The 18,700-nt window shown below is 34.9% G+C and overlaps 1 protein-coding gene across 4 annotated transcripts in view; it reads right to left on the bottom strand.

Annotated features, from left to right (window-relative positions):
- The window catches only part of SLC24A3 (solute carrier family 24 member 3), an 835,148-nt gene that overhangs the window by 104,899 nt on the left and 711,549 nt on the right, over nt 1-18,700 (bottom strand). For all 4 annotated transcript variants that reach the window (XM_074209360.1, XM_074209362.1, XM_074209363.1 and 1 more), the window contains exon 7: nt 11,405-11,479. In XM_074209360.1, coding sequence (XP_074065461.1) covers nt 11,405-11,479 — 75 coding nt within the window. The remainder of the gene's footprint in view (nt 1-11,404; nt 11,480-18,700) is intronic.

The following is an 18,700-nucleotide window of genomic DNA, read 5'->3' on the forward strand; positions in this document are numbered from 1 at the left end:
TAGTATCTGAGTGAAGAAATGTCCAAATACCTTAATTTAGGCTCTCTTGTCAAAAAGTTGCCTTTCTGTGTGAATATGTTATTATTCATCAAGCATCAATAGGACACAACTCTTTAAATTGTTTTCTTGGTGATAAACTTGCATTAATGAATCCACAATCTTTCACTTGGTTCTCCATAGAATTAGATTATTTGCCTAGCAAAAATGCATTATATAGAATGGGAACTTTTAGTTACCTATTTATATTTCCAGAGGTTGGTATTATAATCCTTCCTTTCTTCTTTTTGTCCCAAAGGAGAGTATCTAATAACTTCTTGACTTGCTTTAAGAATAACTTCAACCTTCCAGATGTGAAGGACTCAAGAGGGAAAATGCTATTCTGGATCTGATTCTCACCAACAGGGAGTACCTGTTGCTTTGAGTAGAAATGAAAGAAACCCTAGAAAGAAGTGACCATTCCTCAGAGTTTGTGAAAGAGGAGAGAAAGTTAGGCAAAGTCTGATGTGTGCTCTAAATTTTAAAGAGTTTAATAAAGGACTAAAATTCTGCAGAGTAAGTCAGGTCTGGAGGCTTCGAAAATATTGTGAACCAAAAATTAAATGATTTTATTGGGGAGGAAAAAAAAAGGAGTTGTCTGGATGGAATGATATGCATACATAGAAAAATCACTGAAATAACTTAGATTTTAATAGGATACATATAGAACAGAAATTCTAAACCGTGTGTGTGTGTGTGTGTGTGTGTGTGTGTGTGTGTGTGTGTCAGGGACCCCTTTGGCAGTCTGGTGAACCTCTGGAGTCCTTTTCAGAATAATGTTTTTAAATGCATAAAATACAATACATAGAATTTCAAAGGAAATCAAAGATTTGTAAAAATAATGAAGTAATTTTTCCCCATTCAAGTTCAATCCTCTAATTAAATCCAAAGGTTCTATGGATCCCTGGTTAAGAGCCCCTGATAAAAATGATGGAAACAAGGGCAGTTCACAAAGGATGAGAACAAACATGTTGGTATGATCTTGTAAGAAGGGTGTCAGCATGTTAAAAGTCAGAAGAAATAGAGAATGGAAAGGAAAGCCAAGGGCAACAACAGCATTTTTGTTATTATTATTATTGTTGTTTTCATAAAATGAGCTATTCTTGGGAAAAGAGAAAGATCAAAGACAGGATTAGATTGCTGCCAGAGTTGGATAACAAAATAATAACTGAAAACAGAGAGAAGGAAGAGGTGCTTAATTCTTAATTTGCTCTTGTTTACCAAGGAGTCTGACTGCAAAAAATGTAACAATATTGAATATTAAGGAATTGATTCCCAAGATAAGTAAGGGAGTAGTAAGATAGTATATGCCTACCATATCTCTCTGCTTGGTAAGGGGGATCAAGCCTGCTGGTTAAGGTGGTTTCTAGGTTCTTTTGGTATCCTTGTGATGATTGATGTATACTCATTAGAGAGAATGTGGTTTCATAGATAACAGGGCAGAATTATAGTTAGGAAGATTCATCTTCTGACACATTCAGAAATAATTATATGACTATGGGAAGAATATTTAGCTTCAATATTCCAGACAATTCAATAAGACAATAATTTACAGATGACTTGTTGTTAGAGCAAATTTTCACACTGAGAGTAAGTTTTGTTTAGGGATCATCTTTCAGGTTCACACACAAATAGTGTTAATGTTTATTTTTTTAATCTACTTCCATTTTTTTTTACAAGAACAGTTTTTTAAATAGACCTAGTTGGAGTTGTAATTCAACATCATAGCTTTACATTTAATTCTTCTAATTTGATATTGATTTTGATCTTTGCTCCAATAATGCCTTTATTTATTAGTCTTTATGTAATTATATATATATATATATATATATATATACATATGGCACAGATGTATGAAAAGATATGAGAGAAGGTGTGAAAGAACAAGTTAGGGAGGCAAATACATTGAATACTATACTTACATACCCTTAATTTAAAATTGAATGGTATAATTCTTCACTATCTTGTAGAACTCCTTATGGTTAACTTTTTTTGGGGGGGGGGGGCAAGGCAGCGGGGTTAAGTGGCTTGCCCAAGACCACACAGCTAGGTAATTATTAAGTGTCTGAGGTCAGATTTGAACTCAGGTACTCCTGACTCCAGGGCTGGTGCTCTATCCACTGTGCCACCTAGCTGCTCCTATGGTTAACTTTTGAAAGCATTATTTTTTTGAGTCAGTTTTAACTTTCTTGCCTTACCCTGTATATGACCCACAATGACTATCTTGGTGGGGATTTCCAAGCAAAAATTGGTAAAAATTTCTTGATTGCTAAGTGCCAACATCTAGATCTATATATTTATAAACCAAGACTTAGATTCAATAGATTATGGATTAGTTTTAATGAATAATAGTTAATTCTTTTAATGTATTCTTAAGTATTTTAAGCTTTCTCCCTTTGTATTCTCATTCACTCCTCAGAATTCAAATACCAACTCTATACTGATGAAAATGTATATTCAGGTCACACTTCTCTTGTCTTCTGAGCTCCAGAATCTTATCTTTTAACTGCCTACCTGGATATTCCACCAGCACTATAAAGTCAATATGTTCAAAATGAAACATTATCCTTCCTTCTAAATTTGCTCTCAATATGGAACTCATTATTTTTGCATGTGGTACCACATTTCATCTATTCTCTCATTGGAAATTTTACTGCTGTTGTTGCCTTTTACTTCTCATCTCTCACATATAATCAGACAGGAGGCAAAAATAGTCTTCCATATGACTCAAAAGGTACCTTTGCCTGAGTTAGTGGCAGAGTTGGATTAGAAAGTTCCCAGTTCAAATGAAACTGGTCTTCCCTAGAGCTATATGATGGGCAAAGGAAGATATAGGTGGAAGAGAGCTTAGGCCTAGCCCATCTTGTTATTCCTCCTTTTCTTAATATCTAGAAGGTTGGGAGAAAAGAAGTTAAAATCTAGTGGAATACGAGTCCTGAGTTAAGAGTCATGGGAAGGAGTACATCCTTATCTCATTATTGGTTATTAAGTGCTAGCTAAATAACTTTACCTCCCTCTACCTCAGAGTTTTTGTGAAGCTCAAAGGAGCCATGATCTGAAATAAATGTACTATCAGTCATAGGGGATAAAGTCTTATGGATTCCAACTTCTCAATACCTCTTGCAATTTCCCCCTCCTCTCTACTGTCATGTCTACTACCCAAGTATTGCAAAAGCTCCCTAATCAGTTTTCTTGTCTGAGCCCTCTATCCTCTTTAATATGTCTTTTATGCCAGTGATGTCAAACTCAAATAGAAACAGATTCCTGTGGTCTGCACACTGACTTAGAAAACCACTGCTGTATTGTATTTTTATTTCTTTTGTTAAATATTCACCAATTATATTTTAATCTGGTTCAGGCAACACACAGAAGTTCTGCAGACTTCTTGAGGCCTGAGAGTCTCAAGTTTGACATCTTTGTCAACTTGAAATCAATCTTCATTATGCAAGTATCTCTCATGTCATTTCTCTGCTCACAAATTTTCATTGTCTACCTTTTTGCCTGAGAGGCCTTCCATCAACTGAAACCACCTTATTACTGGAACCTCATTAGATATTCTAAAATCATATTCTATGTTCTTGTCATATTGAACCTACCTTGTAATCATATTCTTCTGCCTCTGGTCTTTACTCATATCCCTTTTTCTCATCTTCACTTTTTTAATTCCCATCTCATCTCACCCAAACATTATTCAAATTCTCCTACCTCCCTGAACCCTTCCCGGATTCCTACAATGAGACTTGTAATAAGCAATTTTTAAATACTATATTCTATGTCTAGAATGCATTTTTGTTAGTTTTTACATGACAATGGGACTTTTTAAAGTGACTTGCCCAAGGTCACACAGTTAGATAATTTTTTAGTGTCTGAGATTGGATTTGAACTCAGGTAGTCTAGGACTGGTACTCTATCCACTGCACCACCTCCTGCCCCTCTGGAATGCATTTCAAAGAAAAAGAACTATCTGGATGTTTTGGTTGTCTGCAAGGAAGATAGATATCTTTTGTCCTTTCCCAATATTCCTGTTTGTGGTCCTTTACCCTTTAGGAAACTCTACCAAGGGGTTAAAAATGGAGTAGATCAGGAATAAGTAATCTATTTTATTCTTGGCCTTTGGGAAGAATTTATTGAACAGCTGCCATGGGTCAGGTACTAAAGTTGTAAAGAAGAGCTGTTCTTATTGTCAAGGAGGGTATTCTATAGTAGAGAAAAAATGTGTACACATGTACGTATGTATTTGTATATATGTATTTCATATATGCATATTTCATATATAAAATGTATATGGGGAGGTACTAACCAGGAGAAGTTTGAAGTGAACTTTGAAGGAAAATAGGGACTCTGAGAGGTGGCAGAAAGAATGTTGCTTGTAAGAAACAGAAAAGTCTATTTAATTGGACCATAGAGTTTATGAAGGGAATAATAATAAGATTAAATAATAAACATAATAAGGCTAGAAAGGCAAGTTGGAGTAGTATTGTGAAGGACTTAGGAATTTTTGGAGCAGGGTAGTGATATGGTCAGAAAACCTTAGAAATAACCCTTGGCAGCAGTGTGAAGGTTGGAATGGCAATCACATCTTTTAAAAGATATTATTTCCCCCAAACAAGGCAGACATGCATAACTCAAGAATTTGTAGAAAGTATCCTTATCCAGGAAAACAACTTTCAGAATGTATGAAGGAAAAAACTACCATTCAGAAGACTTCATGGTATAAAGATGTCATAGCAAGTTAGGTTGAGAAGGCTGAGGTGCCATGGCTCCACTTTAAACAGAAGACTGTTTAAAAATATGTGTCAATTCTTATGTGGTTTTTTCCCCTTGTAATGATATCTTATGTAAGTATAGAGCTAAAGAATGTCATATATTTCTAAATCTAAGCTTTTACTGTATGCTTTACAGTCACAGGCTCTGTCAAGATTTAAAGCGATCAAAAATGATAAGAGACAAAACTGAACATTATTTCGACTCTTTAAGAGGCAAAAACTGAAAACAATTTTTTCTTGTACCATTTATAAGAGGGAAAGAATCTCAGCAGGACACCAGCAGAGCCTTCTCACTTAGGTGGCATGGAACGCTTTGTAAATTCTGTTGTCAGTTGTTTGTCTTGGCCTTTATCTAGCCAAATTAATGAGAATGAATTTCACAAGAGGGAACATAGAAGAATTAACTCCAGTCTTCCTGATTGCATTTGAAGAGAAGATTCTAAAGGCAAAGGCATGCAAAGGGAATCGTGGCAGTTGACCAGACAGTTTTGCATGGATATGACTTCTGCCCTGAGGTTAAATTTAAATAAGGATTCCTGTTTCATGAATCAGTTTGGGGGCTGTAGGATCTTTTTGGAAAAGGAAACTTGGAAAAAACAAAGATTATGTAAGAGGCAAGAATTGAGATGGTGATCATCCTATAATAAATTCAACAGGGGAAATGATGGTGATAGAAAAGCAACAATAGAACTATTTATGATCAAAATTTGGTTAAAAGGTTATCTAAAGGAACTCTAGTTGTTGAACTGTCCAAGAAAGAGTTCCAAAAAAGTACTCATTATAAATAGATAAGAGGCAGTTATACTTCATTTTATAAGAAGACAGTTTATAACAAATGGTTTTACTTTTCTTGCTCAAAAAAGTAAAAAAACAGCCTAGTATCCCTGCTGTGTGACTTTTCTTTTCAAAGAACAGGAATCTTTATTTCTAAGCATAAATAGGCAATTAAATGTATTTCTAGCATACATTGTTTTTGATAAACCTTTATATTTATGAAGTTGCTTTAATGAGAAATCTTGAGATGTGAAAAAGCATGCATGAGTAATGCAGGCTAAGGGATGTCTGGCTTAGAGTTGGACACATATCCCAACTCATTGTACTTATGGGAACAAAACTAGAATACAGTGCCAGATTGTAAGATGGTAAACTATAAGCTATAAGAGACATCTAGGGATTCTCTTCTCTCTCATAAAAAGTAATAGAAAAAAGGATGCAAGATCAATTAATGGGGGAGATCTGTTTTTTTCCTGAGAGGTAGTATAGTAGTATAGTAGAATATTAAAAGGGTTGGATCTGGAGTCAGAGAATTTCAGTTTAAGTCATGGCTCTGCCATTTATTACCTGTTAGACCTCAACTTATGCATTTGTAAAGTTGAATGGGGGGTTGAACTAATAATAGCTAATAGTTGCAAAGTGCTTTAATATTTGCAAAATATACATATATTACATGATATAAATTATATTATAAAATATACACATGGCTCTATATTACACATAATATATAATTAGTATACATTTATTATTTTATCCTCAGAACAGCTCTGTGAGGGAGGTAGTATTATTATTAATCCTATTTTACATATGAGGAAATTGAGGGTGAGTAAAGTTTTCTTGCTCAGAATCATACCACTGCTATTAAGTGAATAAGGCAGAATTCAAATTCAAGTCTTCCTGACTCCAATTTTAGCAATCTATTCATTAAACCACTTCTAGAACAGGAATTTTTAACCTTTTTATGCCATGGACTCTTTTGGCAGTTTAGTAAAGGTTATGGAACCATTCTCAGAATCATGTTTTTAAATACATAAAATATGTATATAAAATAAAATATATAAAAACTAATTATGTTGAAATTAAATTGTTAAAATATTCTTTAAAAAAGTTCACCAAACCAGGTGAACTTTAAAACCAGAGTGTGGGAAATGACTTTTGCCTTTCTTTGTATGCTTGGAGTCCATCACAAGTTCAGGTACATAGTAGGCTCTTAATAAACTAAAATAAACCATTTTCAATGATGGGAAGGAGAATGACATTTCTTTTTTCTTTCCATTTCTAGAACCCCTTTCATTCCTATTCCTCAACTGATCAGGAAATAGCTTGGGCATGTCTCAGAACAATCCCTTTACAAAGTGATAAAAAACAGAAAAGATATTTATGGAGTCTCAGTACCTAGCCTGAGGCCTTGTACATAGTAGGCACTTGATAAATATTGGTTGAACTGCCTCAATGGAGCCTCGGGCAGATTTCTAATGCTTTTGAGGGCCAGTCACAGATCCTGTCCATGGACTCACATCATACAGATTCAGTGTGGTAGTTAGCAGCTATTTATATTTGACAGCCAGGCCTATTCTCAGATGAGGTTATCTGGAGCTGGCCCACTGATTCCAACTGAGACTGCTGATAAGCATAGTTACTGTGGGCAATTTCCTGCATCTTAGCGTTCATAATGTCTCTTTATCTAATAGTAAGACCAAAAGGGTTGAAGGATTTTTTTCCAGCTGTTAGACTGACTATGCAATGAAGGAGTTTAGTTTATGTAAATTATGATTATGTAAACTATTGTCACATTTCAATTAATTAGGCTGGTCCAGAGACACACTGGTAATAGGAGGGAAAAAAAAACAATATTCAGTTTAATGATGGTAGTGGTGGGGGTCAATCTGTAATACTTAGGGTGCAAAGCTTTCATTTAGGGTGGGGACGAGATTGATTTACCAAAAACCCATTTTTGAAGGGTAAGCCTGGCGGTGAGTAAGGAAGGAGTATCATATTCCATAGTCTATGGAGTATATGGTTAAGTATAGATAATACCTAAGAGATAAGAGTATTTGCTTAGGCTCTAGATTATTGTACCCTAATTAAGGACTAGAGAAGCAGATTTTAGTAGCTGGTCTAGAAAAACCTCTGCAGGGTTTTGTATAAAATCCCCTTTTAAAGTGCCTTAGAGGGAGATCTATTTTTAGGAAAAAAAATGGGTGGGAGGGGAGCAGGCCAGAGAGAAATTCCTTTAGCACCTCAAGGAGTCCTTGGGCATCAGACAAAGCAGTGAAGCTAAGGGAAATTGGAAGAAACAAAAATCTAGTAGATCTAAAATACCATTTGCCAATGATCAGCCTAAGGGCAAAGGTGGAACAATCATAAGCAATGGGTACATTGAGGATTGGCAGTAGATCCTTACTCTGTAAAGGCTAGACCCAATTTAGAAGCAGACTATTGAGAAAAGCAAGGCTCTATCATTCAATTTGCCGACCTATTTTTTAATTGATTTAAAAAATAATTTTTGAAGCATTTTGTTTTGACTTCAAAATCACTTTCCAATAACTACTGTTTGATACTTTTCCTTGAAAAATAGGCACAAAAAACTAAATAAAACATCTGATATATTGCTATTAATAGAACATCGAATCATAAACCAGTCAATATTTACATTTATCCTTTCTTAACAGAAAAGAAGAAATTGTGGTTGGACTTTAAGCATCTAGAGCCAATAATGGTCAGTATAGTTGATTTGAAATCTTTTATATTTTTATGTTTTCTTTGTTTATATTTTGATGTTCCCCATGTATATTGTTTTCTTATTGACTCAATGTATGTGTATATTTAAATATAATAATTGTTATTATTTTTGTTATTTTGTCCCACTTTATCATGAGTCTAGTTATATATATGTATATATATGTGTGTATATATATATATATATATATACACATATATGTACACACACACAGTGGGCCCATACACATTTTTCATATCTATCTGAACTACTTTTATAGCATCATATACATTTGTTACATATATTTTCTATTAATAAACTACAAAATACCCCAGTTGGAGCAAAAGATTAAAAGAAAAAAAGTACAAAGTAATTTCCTTATCATTAAATGAACTGTTACTAAAACTCTTGCTCTTTATATCTTTCTCCCTCTTTTAGGTTTCTGGGATTGTCTGCTTCAACTTGTGTTCAGAAGATTTTTGGAATATTGCTACTTTCACGACTCTTTGCTATTTATAAGGCACATTTAGTGTTCCAACTTCTCTAATTTCTCTTTGTCTAAGCTGCTTTCCTAGCCAACCGTAGTTAGAAACTTCTATATCTTTCTCTTCCTTCTTCTCTATTGTTTAAATGATCTGAGATGTCTTTTAAAAGGGATTCATTTAACATAAGTGTACTCTAGTTATTCCTAAATTACTTGCTCAAAGCCTCTCCTTCAAGAATGAATAAATCTTTCATTTTACTATCAGCCTTCTTAAAGGGACAGAACCAAGAGTTAATTGAAAACACTCAGTAATAGCTCCTTATTGCCTTTTATTAATAGACATTCTCTCTCCTTAAAAATGTCTAATCACATTGACAATTGCTTTATAAATACACACAGTCTAAGTGGTCACAGGTTAGTGGTCATGGAATATTTGCTTATGTCTGTCTGAGAGAAATCTAGATCTGCCTTAGTATTGTACATGTAGAATATTCATTGACTCTGTAATTGGAAACTTGCATGTTTTAGGGCAAGAGGAAGTGCCCAAGCATTTTGTGTGTTTGTGTGTGTGTGTGTGTGTGTGTGTGTGTGTGTGTGTATGTATGATATTTTTCAGTTTGAAAAAAGCAAAAGTCCTTCCCTACTTCATAAATCATTTCTAGCAATTACATTTCTTTTATCTTGAAGGTGCTTAGATAAAACTGACAAGAAAACAAATTATTTTACATGTATTCCAGAAGGTGTCCATGCTGAGAATAGAAAAAGAAACAAATTCAGGCAAATATGCCATTCAAAGATAGTGAGGAGAGAATAAGACTAGATGTTCCTAGGAAAAACTTGACCTGTTAGACTTCCTTTCTTCCTTCCATTTGTTTGTGTTTCTAAACTGCAGGCATCTTCTCCTTTTTAGAATTCAACTGAAAGGGGAGTTGTATTTGGCTGCAAAATTCACTACCCATATATATTTTTAAATGTAATTTTCCAAAATCAGGCTAAAATGCCCTAAAGACAGAAAACCATAATCCATAGTAATCAGAGTGAATTTACAACAGAGGATAAAGCTTTTCTGAAATGGTGTTTAAGAACTCCAAGAGTAAAATAAATAGAAGACTCTTCCAGGCCAATTTTCCTTTATAAAAAAAATTGGAAAATACCCCTCCTCCTATGCATATTATATTAAGGTCATTTTTCTTATTACTCATATTTTAAACAGAATAAGCCTCCAAAACAGAGTTCTTTGACATCCCAGGTTAAAACTTAGTGAACCGTGTTTTACCTATAGCCTTAGATTAAGAACTCAAAATACCAATTCAGCCTATCTCAATGCTCTTTTTCTCTTTAGGTAATGAGTTTTCTGTCAATGGAAGTATTTAAGGAGAGACTGATTGGTTGCATATTCTCAGAAACATCATAGAAAGCATTTCTGATTTAGGGTAAAAGATTGGAGGCAACTAGGTGGTACAGTGGATAATGCACCAAGCCCTGGAGTCAGGAGGAACGAAGTTCAAATCCGACCTCAGACACTTAATAATTATCTAGCTGTGTGACCTTGGGCAAGTCACTTAACCCCCATTGCCCTGAAAAAAAAAACCCCAACAACCCCACAATAGGGCAAAAGATTGAACTGTCAATTATTCCTACTTAGTTCAAGGTGTTCCATCTTCTAGTTGTTCCTGAAAGTCACTCCTTCCTCATCTCTACCTTTTGAATCACTACCTTACTTCAAGGTATAGCTCAGCTGTTCTTTCCTTCAAGAGAACTTTCTTGAGTTCTCCAGCTATTTAATTACCTCTATCTGTTAAAGTTTTTTGATATTAGTGTTTATAATATTTGCATTTATTGATAAACATGTATCTTCCCCTGCTCCCATTGTCTATTACTTAGTAGAATGTAGGCTCCTTGAGGGCAATGACTGTTCTGTTTTTGTCTTGAATATTGGTATCTAGCATGGTACCTTTACATAACAGAAGCTGAAAAAAATGTTGGTTGAGTCGAATAAACTGGACAATTGACTGCTAAAGTTGCTTTCAATTCCTGACTTTTTAGCCAGTGTTTCTATACTTTTCTTATAATACTGGTCTCTGGCAGTTCAGCTTCATAATTTCTAAGCACTGAGATAATTCCAGAATTGGCTGAAAAGAATTGGGTTTGGGTGTATTTTTAAATGTCACTCTTCTGGAAAATGACTATTATATCAGAAGACTCATGGTATAGTGGGGCAAAGTAACAATGATAATACCTAGCTTTATCATGCTTTAAAACTTGCAAAGTGCTTTACATATGTTACCATATTTGATCCTCATAACAATCTTGAGAAGTAGGTACTATTATCTGCATTTTACAGATGAGGAAACAGAGATGATGTTGTTTAGTCATTTCAAATGTATCTAATTTTTTTGGTATCCCATTTGGATAATATTCGTGGCAAAGATATTAGAGCATCTTTCTTCTCCAAGAAAAGTGATGAAGACAGAGGTTAAGTGACTTACCCAAAGTCACCTAACTGGTAGTATATATCTGAAGCAGAATTTGAATTTAGATTTCCCTCACTCCAAGTCCAGTTCTGTCCACTGGGTAACCTAGCTGCCCCAAAATAGTTTATAGTAATAGAATTCCAACACTTACCACAATGAGGGCAACAACAGACAGTGTATAGTAAGTTGAATCTCTCAGGAGACACCAAGAAGACAGAGCTACAACCTATGACAGAGAAAGAAAAAAATGGTATAGAGGCTAATATATGAGGCATAATCTTTGAATTTAAATATAATTAAAGACATATGTAACATTTCCATTATATCTAATCAATCCATAACTCTCTTATAGTCTCAATAGATGGGAAAGGGGTAATGAAAAGGAAAAGAATTTGGAACTGAGAAATAAAAATTGGATAAAAAAATACCCCTCTGCAACCTGAAAAAAAAATCTGCTAGATATTAAGAAAAGCACCATATTGGGTATTATGAGCAATACAAAAAAAAGTCTAAGATATGAGCAATCCCCTCCAGAAAGACAAATTTAACTTATGACACATGAATGATAAACACAATCAGTAAAACCCACAAGATTAGGAGGTTAATGATAAATTGAGTGGTACAGAGTTGATCTAATTCTTCAGAAAAGGGGGGAGATATATCAAGACCTGGTATAGTCAGAGAAGGTTAAGAAGAAGATAAGAACTGAGAGGATCTATGATTTCACTGCTATGGATACTTCCTTTATAGATGCCTTAGGCATCTATAGGTAATCTTTATGTGTTCTTTTAAAAATAAACAAATAAATAAGAGAGCATCCTCTAGAGGTTTTGTTTCTTTGTTTTTGAGAAATGAATCTCTAATAACTTAGTAACTGGATGACAAGTACACTACATTTCTGGACTTCTCAAAACTTTTCTATCCAGAATATCACTACTGAGGCTATATCCCAAAAGATTATAAAAAGGGAAAAAGACCCCAATGTACAAAAACATTTATAGCAGCTCTTTTTGTACTTTGAAGGAAGCTGAGGGAATGCCCAACAATTGTAGAATAACTGAAGAAATTGTGGTATATGAATATGATGAAGTATTTTTATTCTATAAGAAATCATGTGTGACTGGACTTCAAAAAAGCCTGGAAAGACTTGCATGAACTGATGTTGAATGAAGTGAGCAGAACACATTAACAGCAACATTGTGAAATAATCAACTATGATGTATGCAGCTTCTCTCACAGTGCTTCAGTTACCAAGGAGGATCCTAAGAGACCTGCTATGGAAAATGCCAGTTATATCCAGAGGAAAAAGCTATGGAATCTGAATGAAGAGAAAAGCAAATCTATGTTCACTTTTTAAAACTTCTTTTATGTTTTTTTTTCTTTCTCATGGTTTTTCCCCCTGTAGTCCAATTCTTCTTTTACAACATTACTAATATGGAAATATGTTTAATATGATTGCACATGCATAATAGATCATTGCCATGGGTAGAGAGAGGAAAAAGAGGGTGGTAAAAATGTGGAACTCAAAAGCTTGAAAAGGGATGAATGTTGAAAATTATTTTTGCATGTAATTTTAAATTTAGAAATAATATTAAAATTAAAAAAACTTTCTAGTTTGGTCATACTGGGTTTGGAGTCAGTATACTTGGGTTTGAAGCCTGGTTCTGACACTGGACAACATTGGTTAAATTAATCTGGTGTTCAGTTTCCTTATGTCCAAAATGAGGGTATTGGACCAAAAGACTTTTAAACTATGATCCTATGACATGTAGTAAACATCATCCCATACCCTAGTGAAACACATAAAAAAGACTCTAGAAAATGGGAATTGGATATATAACCCATATATGTCAGCCCATATATATTCATTGGAAAGGAACAGAGGAAGTTTTAATTTGATTTCTAGTTGGCAGAGTAGAGCATTTTGTATAAATTTCTGGCAGAGCTGGGTGATTTGAATCATTTAATTGAAAGAACTCTGATTGGATTGAGAATTAGAAGACAGGTGTTCTGGGTCTGGCTCTTATTAATTGTGTGACCTTGGTTATTTTATCTCTCTTAGTAAGCATTTTAAATGTCTACCATGTATCAGGCATTGGGTTAAGCACTACAGGTTCAAAGAAAGGCAAAATTTTTAAAATGAGGCTATTGGATTAAATCTATAAGAAGAATTCCAGTCCTAAGACTTCTATACAAAATTTCTATGCTGGCCATCTTCACTAAGCAGGAGGGGATACTCAGAAAAACTACCATCACTTCCTTATTAGAACCATTCTCAAATTGTTGATTAACCCACAGGTTTCTGAACAAATGAATAATCATCCTTAGGAGTATTCTAACCCTGGCATCTGAATTTACCATGATGAAATTGAAAAAGGGGAATGACAAATATCAGCTTCTATCAGGCTATATAGCAGGATGCTATAATCAATCAATGATTTATCAAATACTGCTACTTGGTGCTGACACCAATTCAAAGAAAACAGCAATCCCTGTACTCAAGGTGCTCATATTCTGTAGCAAAAGAATTAGATTTGGCATCAGGAAACGTGGCTTTGTATCCTGCCCTCAATCCTACTATTAAATGTTTCACTAGGAGCAAGTTAGTCTCTCTGATCCACATGATTCTCATTTGTAAAAATGTGTATTAAATTTATAAAGTGGTAAATGTAACCAAAATGTTTTGTAAATCTTAAATTCTATGGAAATGCAAATAAGACTGTTGTCTATAAGAGGCAAATGTTTCATTTAAGATCCAGACTCTTTATCGTGAACTAAGTCCGGATTGGATTGTACAGGCTTGAGAAAGAGAGTAATAAATTAAACCCCCTCCTTTTTTAAAAATTTTCCCTCCTCAGTTCTCCTGTCCATCCTCAGCTGCAATGCACAGAATAACTTGAAAACTGCATCAATGTTCCTCAATACTCTGCTAGTTCATCAAGACCAGAGCTAGCAAAAGCTTTCTGCATTCAAATAATGTGAAAGACACAGCTGAAATAGAAACATAAATGAATAATTAGGATAATGCCTTTCCATTAATGGGTACTTCCATTTGCTATGGAGATAAGGGAGGTATTTTCTGTTACTAATTTTACCTGACTTCTTTTCTTATTCATGACCATATGTCACTGGTTAAAGGATTTAAGGAGGAAGTAGCAGAACAGAACATGGGCTGAACCTGGAGGGTAAGAGGCAAGGCTTCTAATAATGCCTCTGATACTGGTAAGTGATTTAATCTATGAGCCTCAGTTTTCTCAAATGTAAAAGGATAGTAATACCTGAAGTTCTCAACTCATCAGGTCTAAACATAATTGTGCTATGTGTCAGCGGGTATGTGCCATTGATTATAATTTTCAAGGAGGAGGTGGATGAAATCACATAAATAATGCTTGTGTCAAGTATAAAACACCCTTTATATTGGAATATTTTCCCCATCTTTTATTTTAAACTCTTTGAGGATAATGTTCTTGTCTCAGTCATTGGACCAGAGGGTAAAGTGAACAGTAGTACAGAGACATTCAGTAAATATGTAAGAGACATTCAGTAAGTATGTATTAAGGATTGTCATAGAGGGATAGTGATCTGTTATAGGGAAGGGCCTAAAGAAACTGGACAAAAAAAATAAATCCTAGATCCCTGAAATATTGAAGTTTTTAAATTGAATACTGCCTATTTAAAACAAGTTAGTAAAAAAACAAAAACAAAAACAACCCACCCCACTGCAAACCAGAGTATGGTGGGAAAAGCCCTGGATTTGAAGCTAGAGGACTTAGGTATGAATCCAGATACTGTTTTATATTCACTATTAGTATGAGCTCTGTACTTTTCTGTACTTTATCTGAAAAAAATAAGGGGGTGAATTATTTATGTCATCTATAAAACAAAGGATATGGAATAGATGCTGTTTTATGATTATATATACAAAAGTCAGAAACATTTTTTTAGTTTATTAGGGAAAAGGTAGAATCCTATGCAATAATATTTTGCAGGGGAAGTCAACCCAAGGGGAATGAAAAATTCTGGAGAATGATATTCAGAAGTTATAAAGAAAAAGGGGAATAGAAAGCCACAGATTTGTTTTGCTTGGTCCTAAAAAGTAGAAAGGGGAACAATGATTGGACTTTGCAAAGAGGCAAAGTTAAAGTTGCTGTAAGGAAAAAAAAAAAGTAAAAGAAAACAATTACTCAGAAGCCGAACATTTCTGCTTTGAGAAGGTAGTAAGTGGGTCTCCCTTCACTGGAAGCATCTTTAAACAAATTCTGGGTGAAAATTTGCTGGATACATTTTAGAGATGATTCTTGTTAAGATAAAGTTGAACTAGATGTTATTGGAGGCTCTGATTCTGAGGTGTTCTATGCTTCTGGGATTAGATGACCTCTAAAATTCCTTCCAGCTCCAAAACTATGATCCTATGATTTTTTTTGAGGGATCAATTTCACTTTTTTGTCTATTTTATTTTTCATACCTTAAGTCTTAAAAAATCAGCAGAAAGTACTGCATCGCTTTTCTCCTTAGAATTATTGGTTTGAGAAATATACTTCAAACTCATGTGAACAAATTCAGGGAAATGTAGGATCTATGTCTATCTGTATCCTTACTAAATATCATCTTTCCTCCTTTTGCCTCCTTTTAGAAGCATCATGGGTGTGGAAATGAACCTGTGTTCTGGAAGTTTTTTTTTTATGTCCATGGAGTCTAACAGGACCAACCGAACTGATTAGGCTTTGAGTATGGTTATAACAAGAGATTGAAAATCTTCCATTTGAAAATCAATCTACTAGTTTTGAAGACACCATAGAAACACTTGCTACCAGATAATTATCCTTTGTCTTGTCCCTACCAACTCATAAAACAGTGTGATTGAGTTTTGAGAGGCTGTACAGTTTGTGCCTATAGATGCCATATCTTTATGATCAAAATGATGAAGCCTTGAAATATGATATAAACTTAGTTTATGATATCTGAATACTCATCAAGTTCCAGTACTATTTCTATAATCAAAGGCTACACTTAGGAAAACCAATTTCTCTGAAGAAGTGATGACAAGCTGGGCGGGGAAGGGCCAACCATGAAAATGATGCTATTTATACTTTGGAAAGGAATAGTTTCACTGGAGAGATCAAAGAAAGAATTGTGTTAAATGTTGATATTTTCTTTTAACTACCCTTTCTGAGTACACGAAAACTGATAGACATTAGGACTACAATAATATGGAACATCCCTTCAACAAGAACCTTTTAAAAAATTTCTCTATTTCATCTACATTTCAAAAATGAATGCCTTAGATATAGTAGGTTATTAAGTGCTGTTTTAATTGAATTGAACAGAAGGACCTCATTAAAAATTATACATAGTTATTGAAAGGTAAGGTTATCAAGAAGTCTGGAAAAGATAGAGGGTCTGAGGCAGAAGTAAAACCTGGCATATGAAGAACTGTTACTGATTGACCTGAACCAAGCTCCAGAGAGATACATTCCAAGCAAGGAGAGGCAATAATAATCAGCTATCAGTCATTTGGCATGTTGGAACATCTGAGAGGCAGCAAACATAGTGGAAAGACCATTAGCTTTGGATCCAGGAAGACCTGGGTTCATGTTCTGTCTCTGACAAATATAGCAGTGCATCCCTAGGCTAATCACTACAACTCTAAGTGCTAGAGGCAATACTCTTAAGATTATATATTGGTTGGGGGAAATTTCTCATTAGGAGAAACTGCACCTCTCATTTCTTTTCCCAGGCTAACTTCTTTGAACTAGCCATTTTCTAACCCTTTCCTCCTCTTTTCGCTTAATTACCCATTGGTGAACCAATGCAACTCCAAATTTACACTACACAGTTTCAACTGTATACTCATTGCTGCTAGGCATTCCTACTATGCCTCACTTATCAACTCAAGGGGGGTTCTGCCTGGGACCTATTGTTAGTCAATCAATGAATCCAGGTATTCTTTGCTTCATTTCCTTCTTAAATGCCTTGATCACCCTCTTGGTTTGATTTTTCTTTTTGGCTTAGTTGGTCATTCTTTGCCACTTTGCCTCATCTGTATCTTACCTACCTAACTTTAATCATTGAACAGGACTGTTATAGACTCAACAAGGCCAAGCGCCCCCCCCCCCACTGTATCCAGGGTTAATTTCAGCCATCCAGATCCCTATCTAGCTAATTGGAACCAGATGGTTCTGAAAGAGAAAGTGAGGATGGTGACCTTGCAGAACACTTCCTCATTTAAATTTAACTCACATTCATGTCATGGTATCCCCCCTTAACTAAACCCTTTCAGCTGAGATCCTTACGTCAGATTTTATAGAAAAAAATTAAGGCCATTTGTTATGAGCTCCTGCTCCTGTCTTCCTTATCTCTTATCACTCAGATACTTTCTACCACTAATTCTTCCTTCACTCCATCTCTCATGAAGTGGGTCCTATTCCTTACTAAAGTTAACTCCTCAATCTATTCAAGTGATCCTGTCTCCTCCATCAGAGAAGAAACTCCTTCTGTTATTGCCACCTTACCACTTATTTTTATCTTTCTCAGACTACTGTTCATTCCTACTGCCTACATACATGCCATGTTTCCTTTATCCTGGGGGGGGGCAGAAACTACAAACCAAAATTCTCATTGATCCTTCTGTCCCCATTAATTTTTATCTTATATTTCTTCTGTCCTTTGTAGCTAAACTCTTTGAAAAGGCTAGGCTCCCACAATCTCCACCTCTTACCATCTGGTTTTCAGCCTTATCATTCCACTGAAACTGCTTTCTCCAAAGTTACCAATGGAGTAACTTAGCTGTCAAATCCTCCGATCTTTTCTCCTCATTCTCCTTGACTTCTTTGTAACCTTTGTCACTGTTGATCCTAGATACTCTCTTCTTTCTAGGGTTTTGGAACACCACTCTTTCCTGGCACTCCTCCTACCTATCTGATAACTTTCTTAGTTTCCTTTGCCAGATCCTCTTTCAGATCATACCTCCTAACCTAAGCTGACCTTCAGTGTTCTGTCCTGAACATTCTTCTTTTTTTCTTTCTAAACTATTTAATTTAGTGATCTCATCAGTTCTCATGGATTCTCAATGACCATCTCCATGCTGACAATTCTCAAATCTACTGATCCTTCCCAATTTCTCTGCTGCCCTTCAGTCTCACATCTTAAACCACCTTTCAGACATCTCAAATTGGATTTCTTAAAATCAACATGTCCAAAAAAGAGAATTTATTATCTTTCCTCCTAATACTTCCTCCCTACTATCTTCCCATAGCAGACAAAATCAGCCTTCTAGTCTCTAGGAGTTATCTTTGATTCCTTACCATCTCTTAAATCATCATATAAAATCTATTGCCAATACCTGTTGATTACACTTTCCAAAATTTCTTGAATATTCTTCCTTCTCTCCTCTGAAACTACCACCACTCTAATATAGGTCCTCATTGTCTCATGGCTAGACTATTGT

This window comes from Macrotis lagotis, chromosome 1 (genome assembly GCF_037893015.1).
Source record: "Macrotis lagotis isolate mMagLag1 chromosome 1, bilby.v1.9.chrom.fasta, whole genome shotgun sequence".
NCBI lineage: Eukaryota > Metazoa > Chordata > Mammalia > Peramelemorphia > Peramelidae > Macrotis > Macrotis lagotis.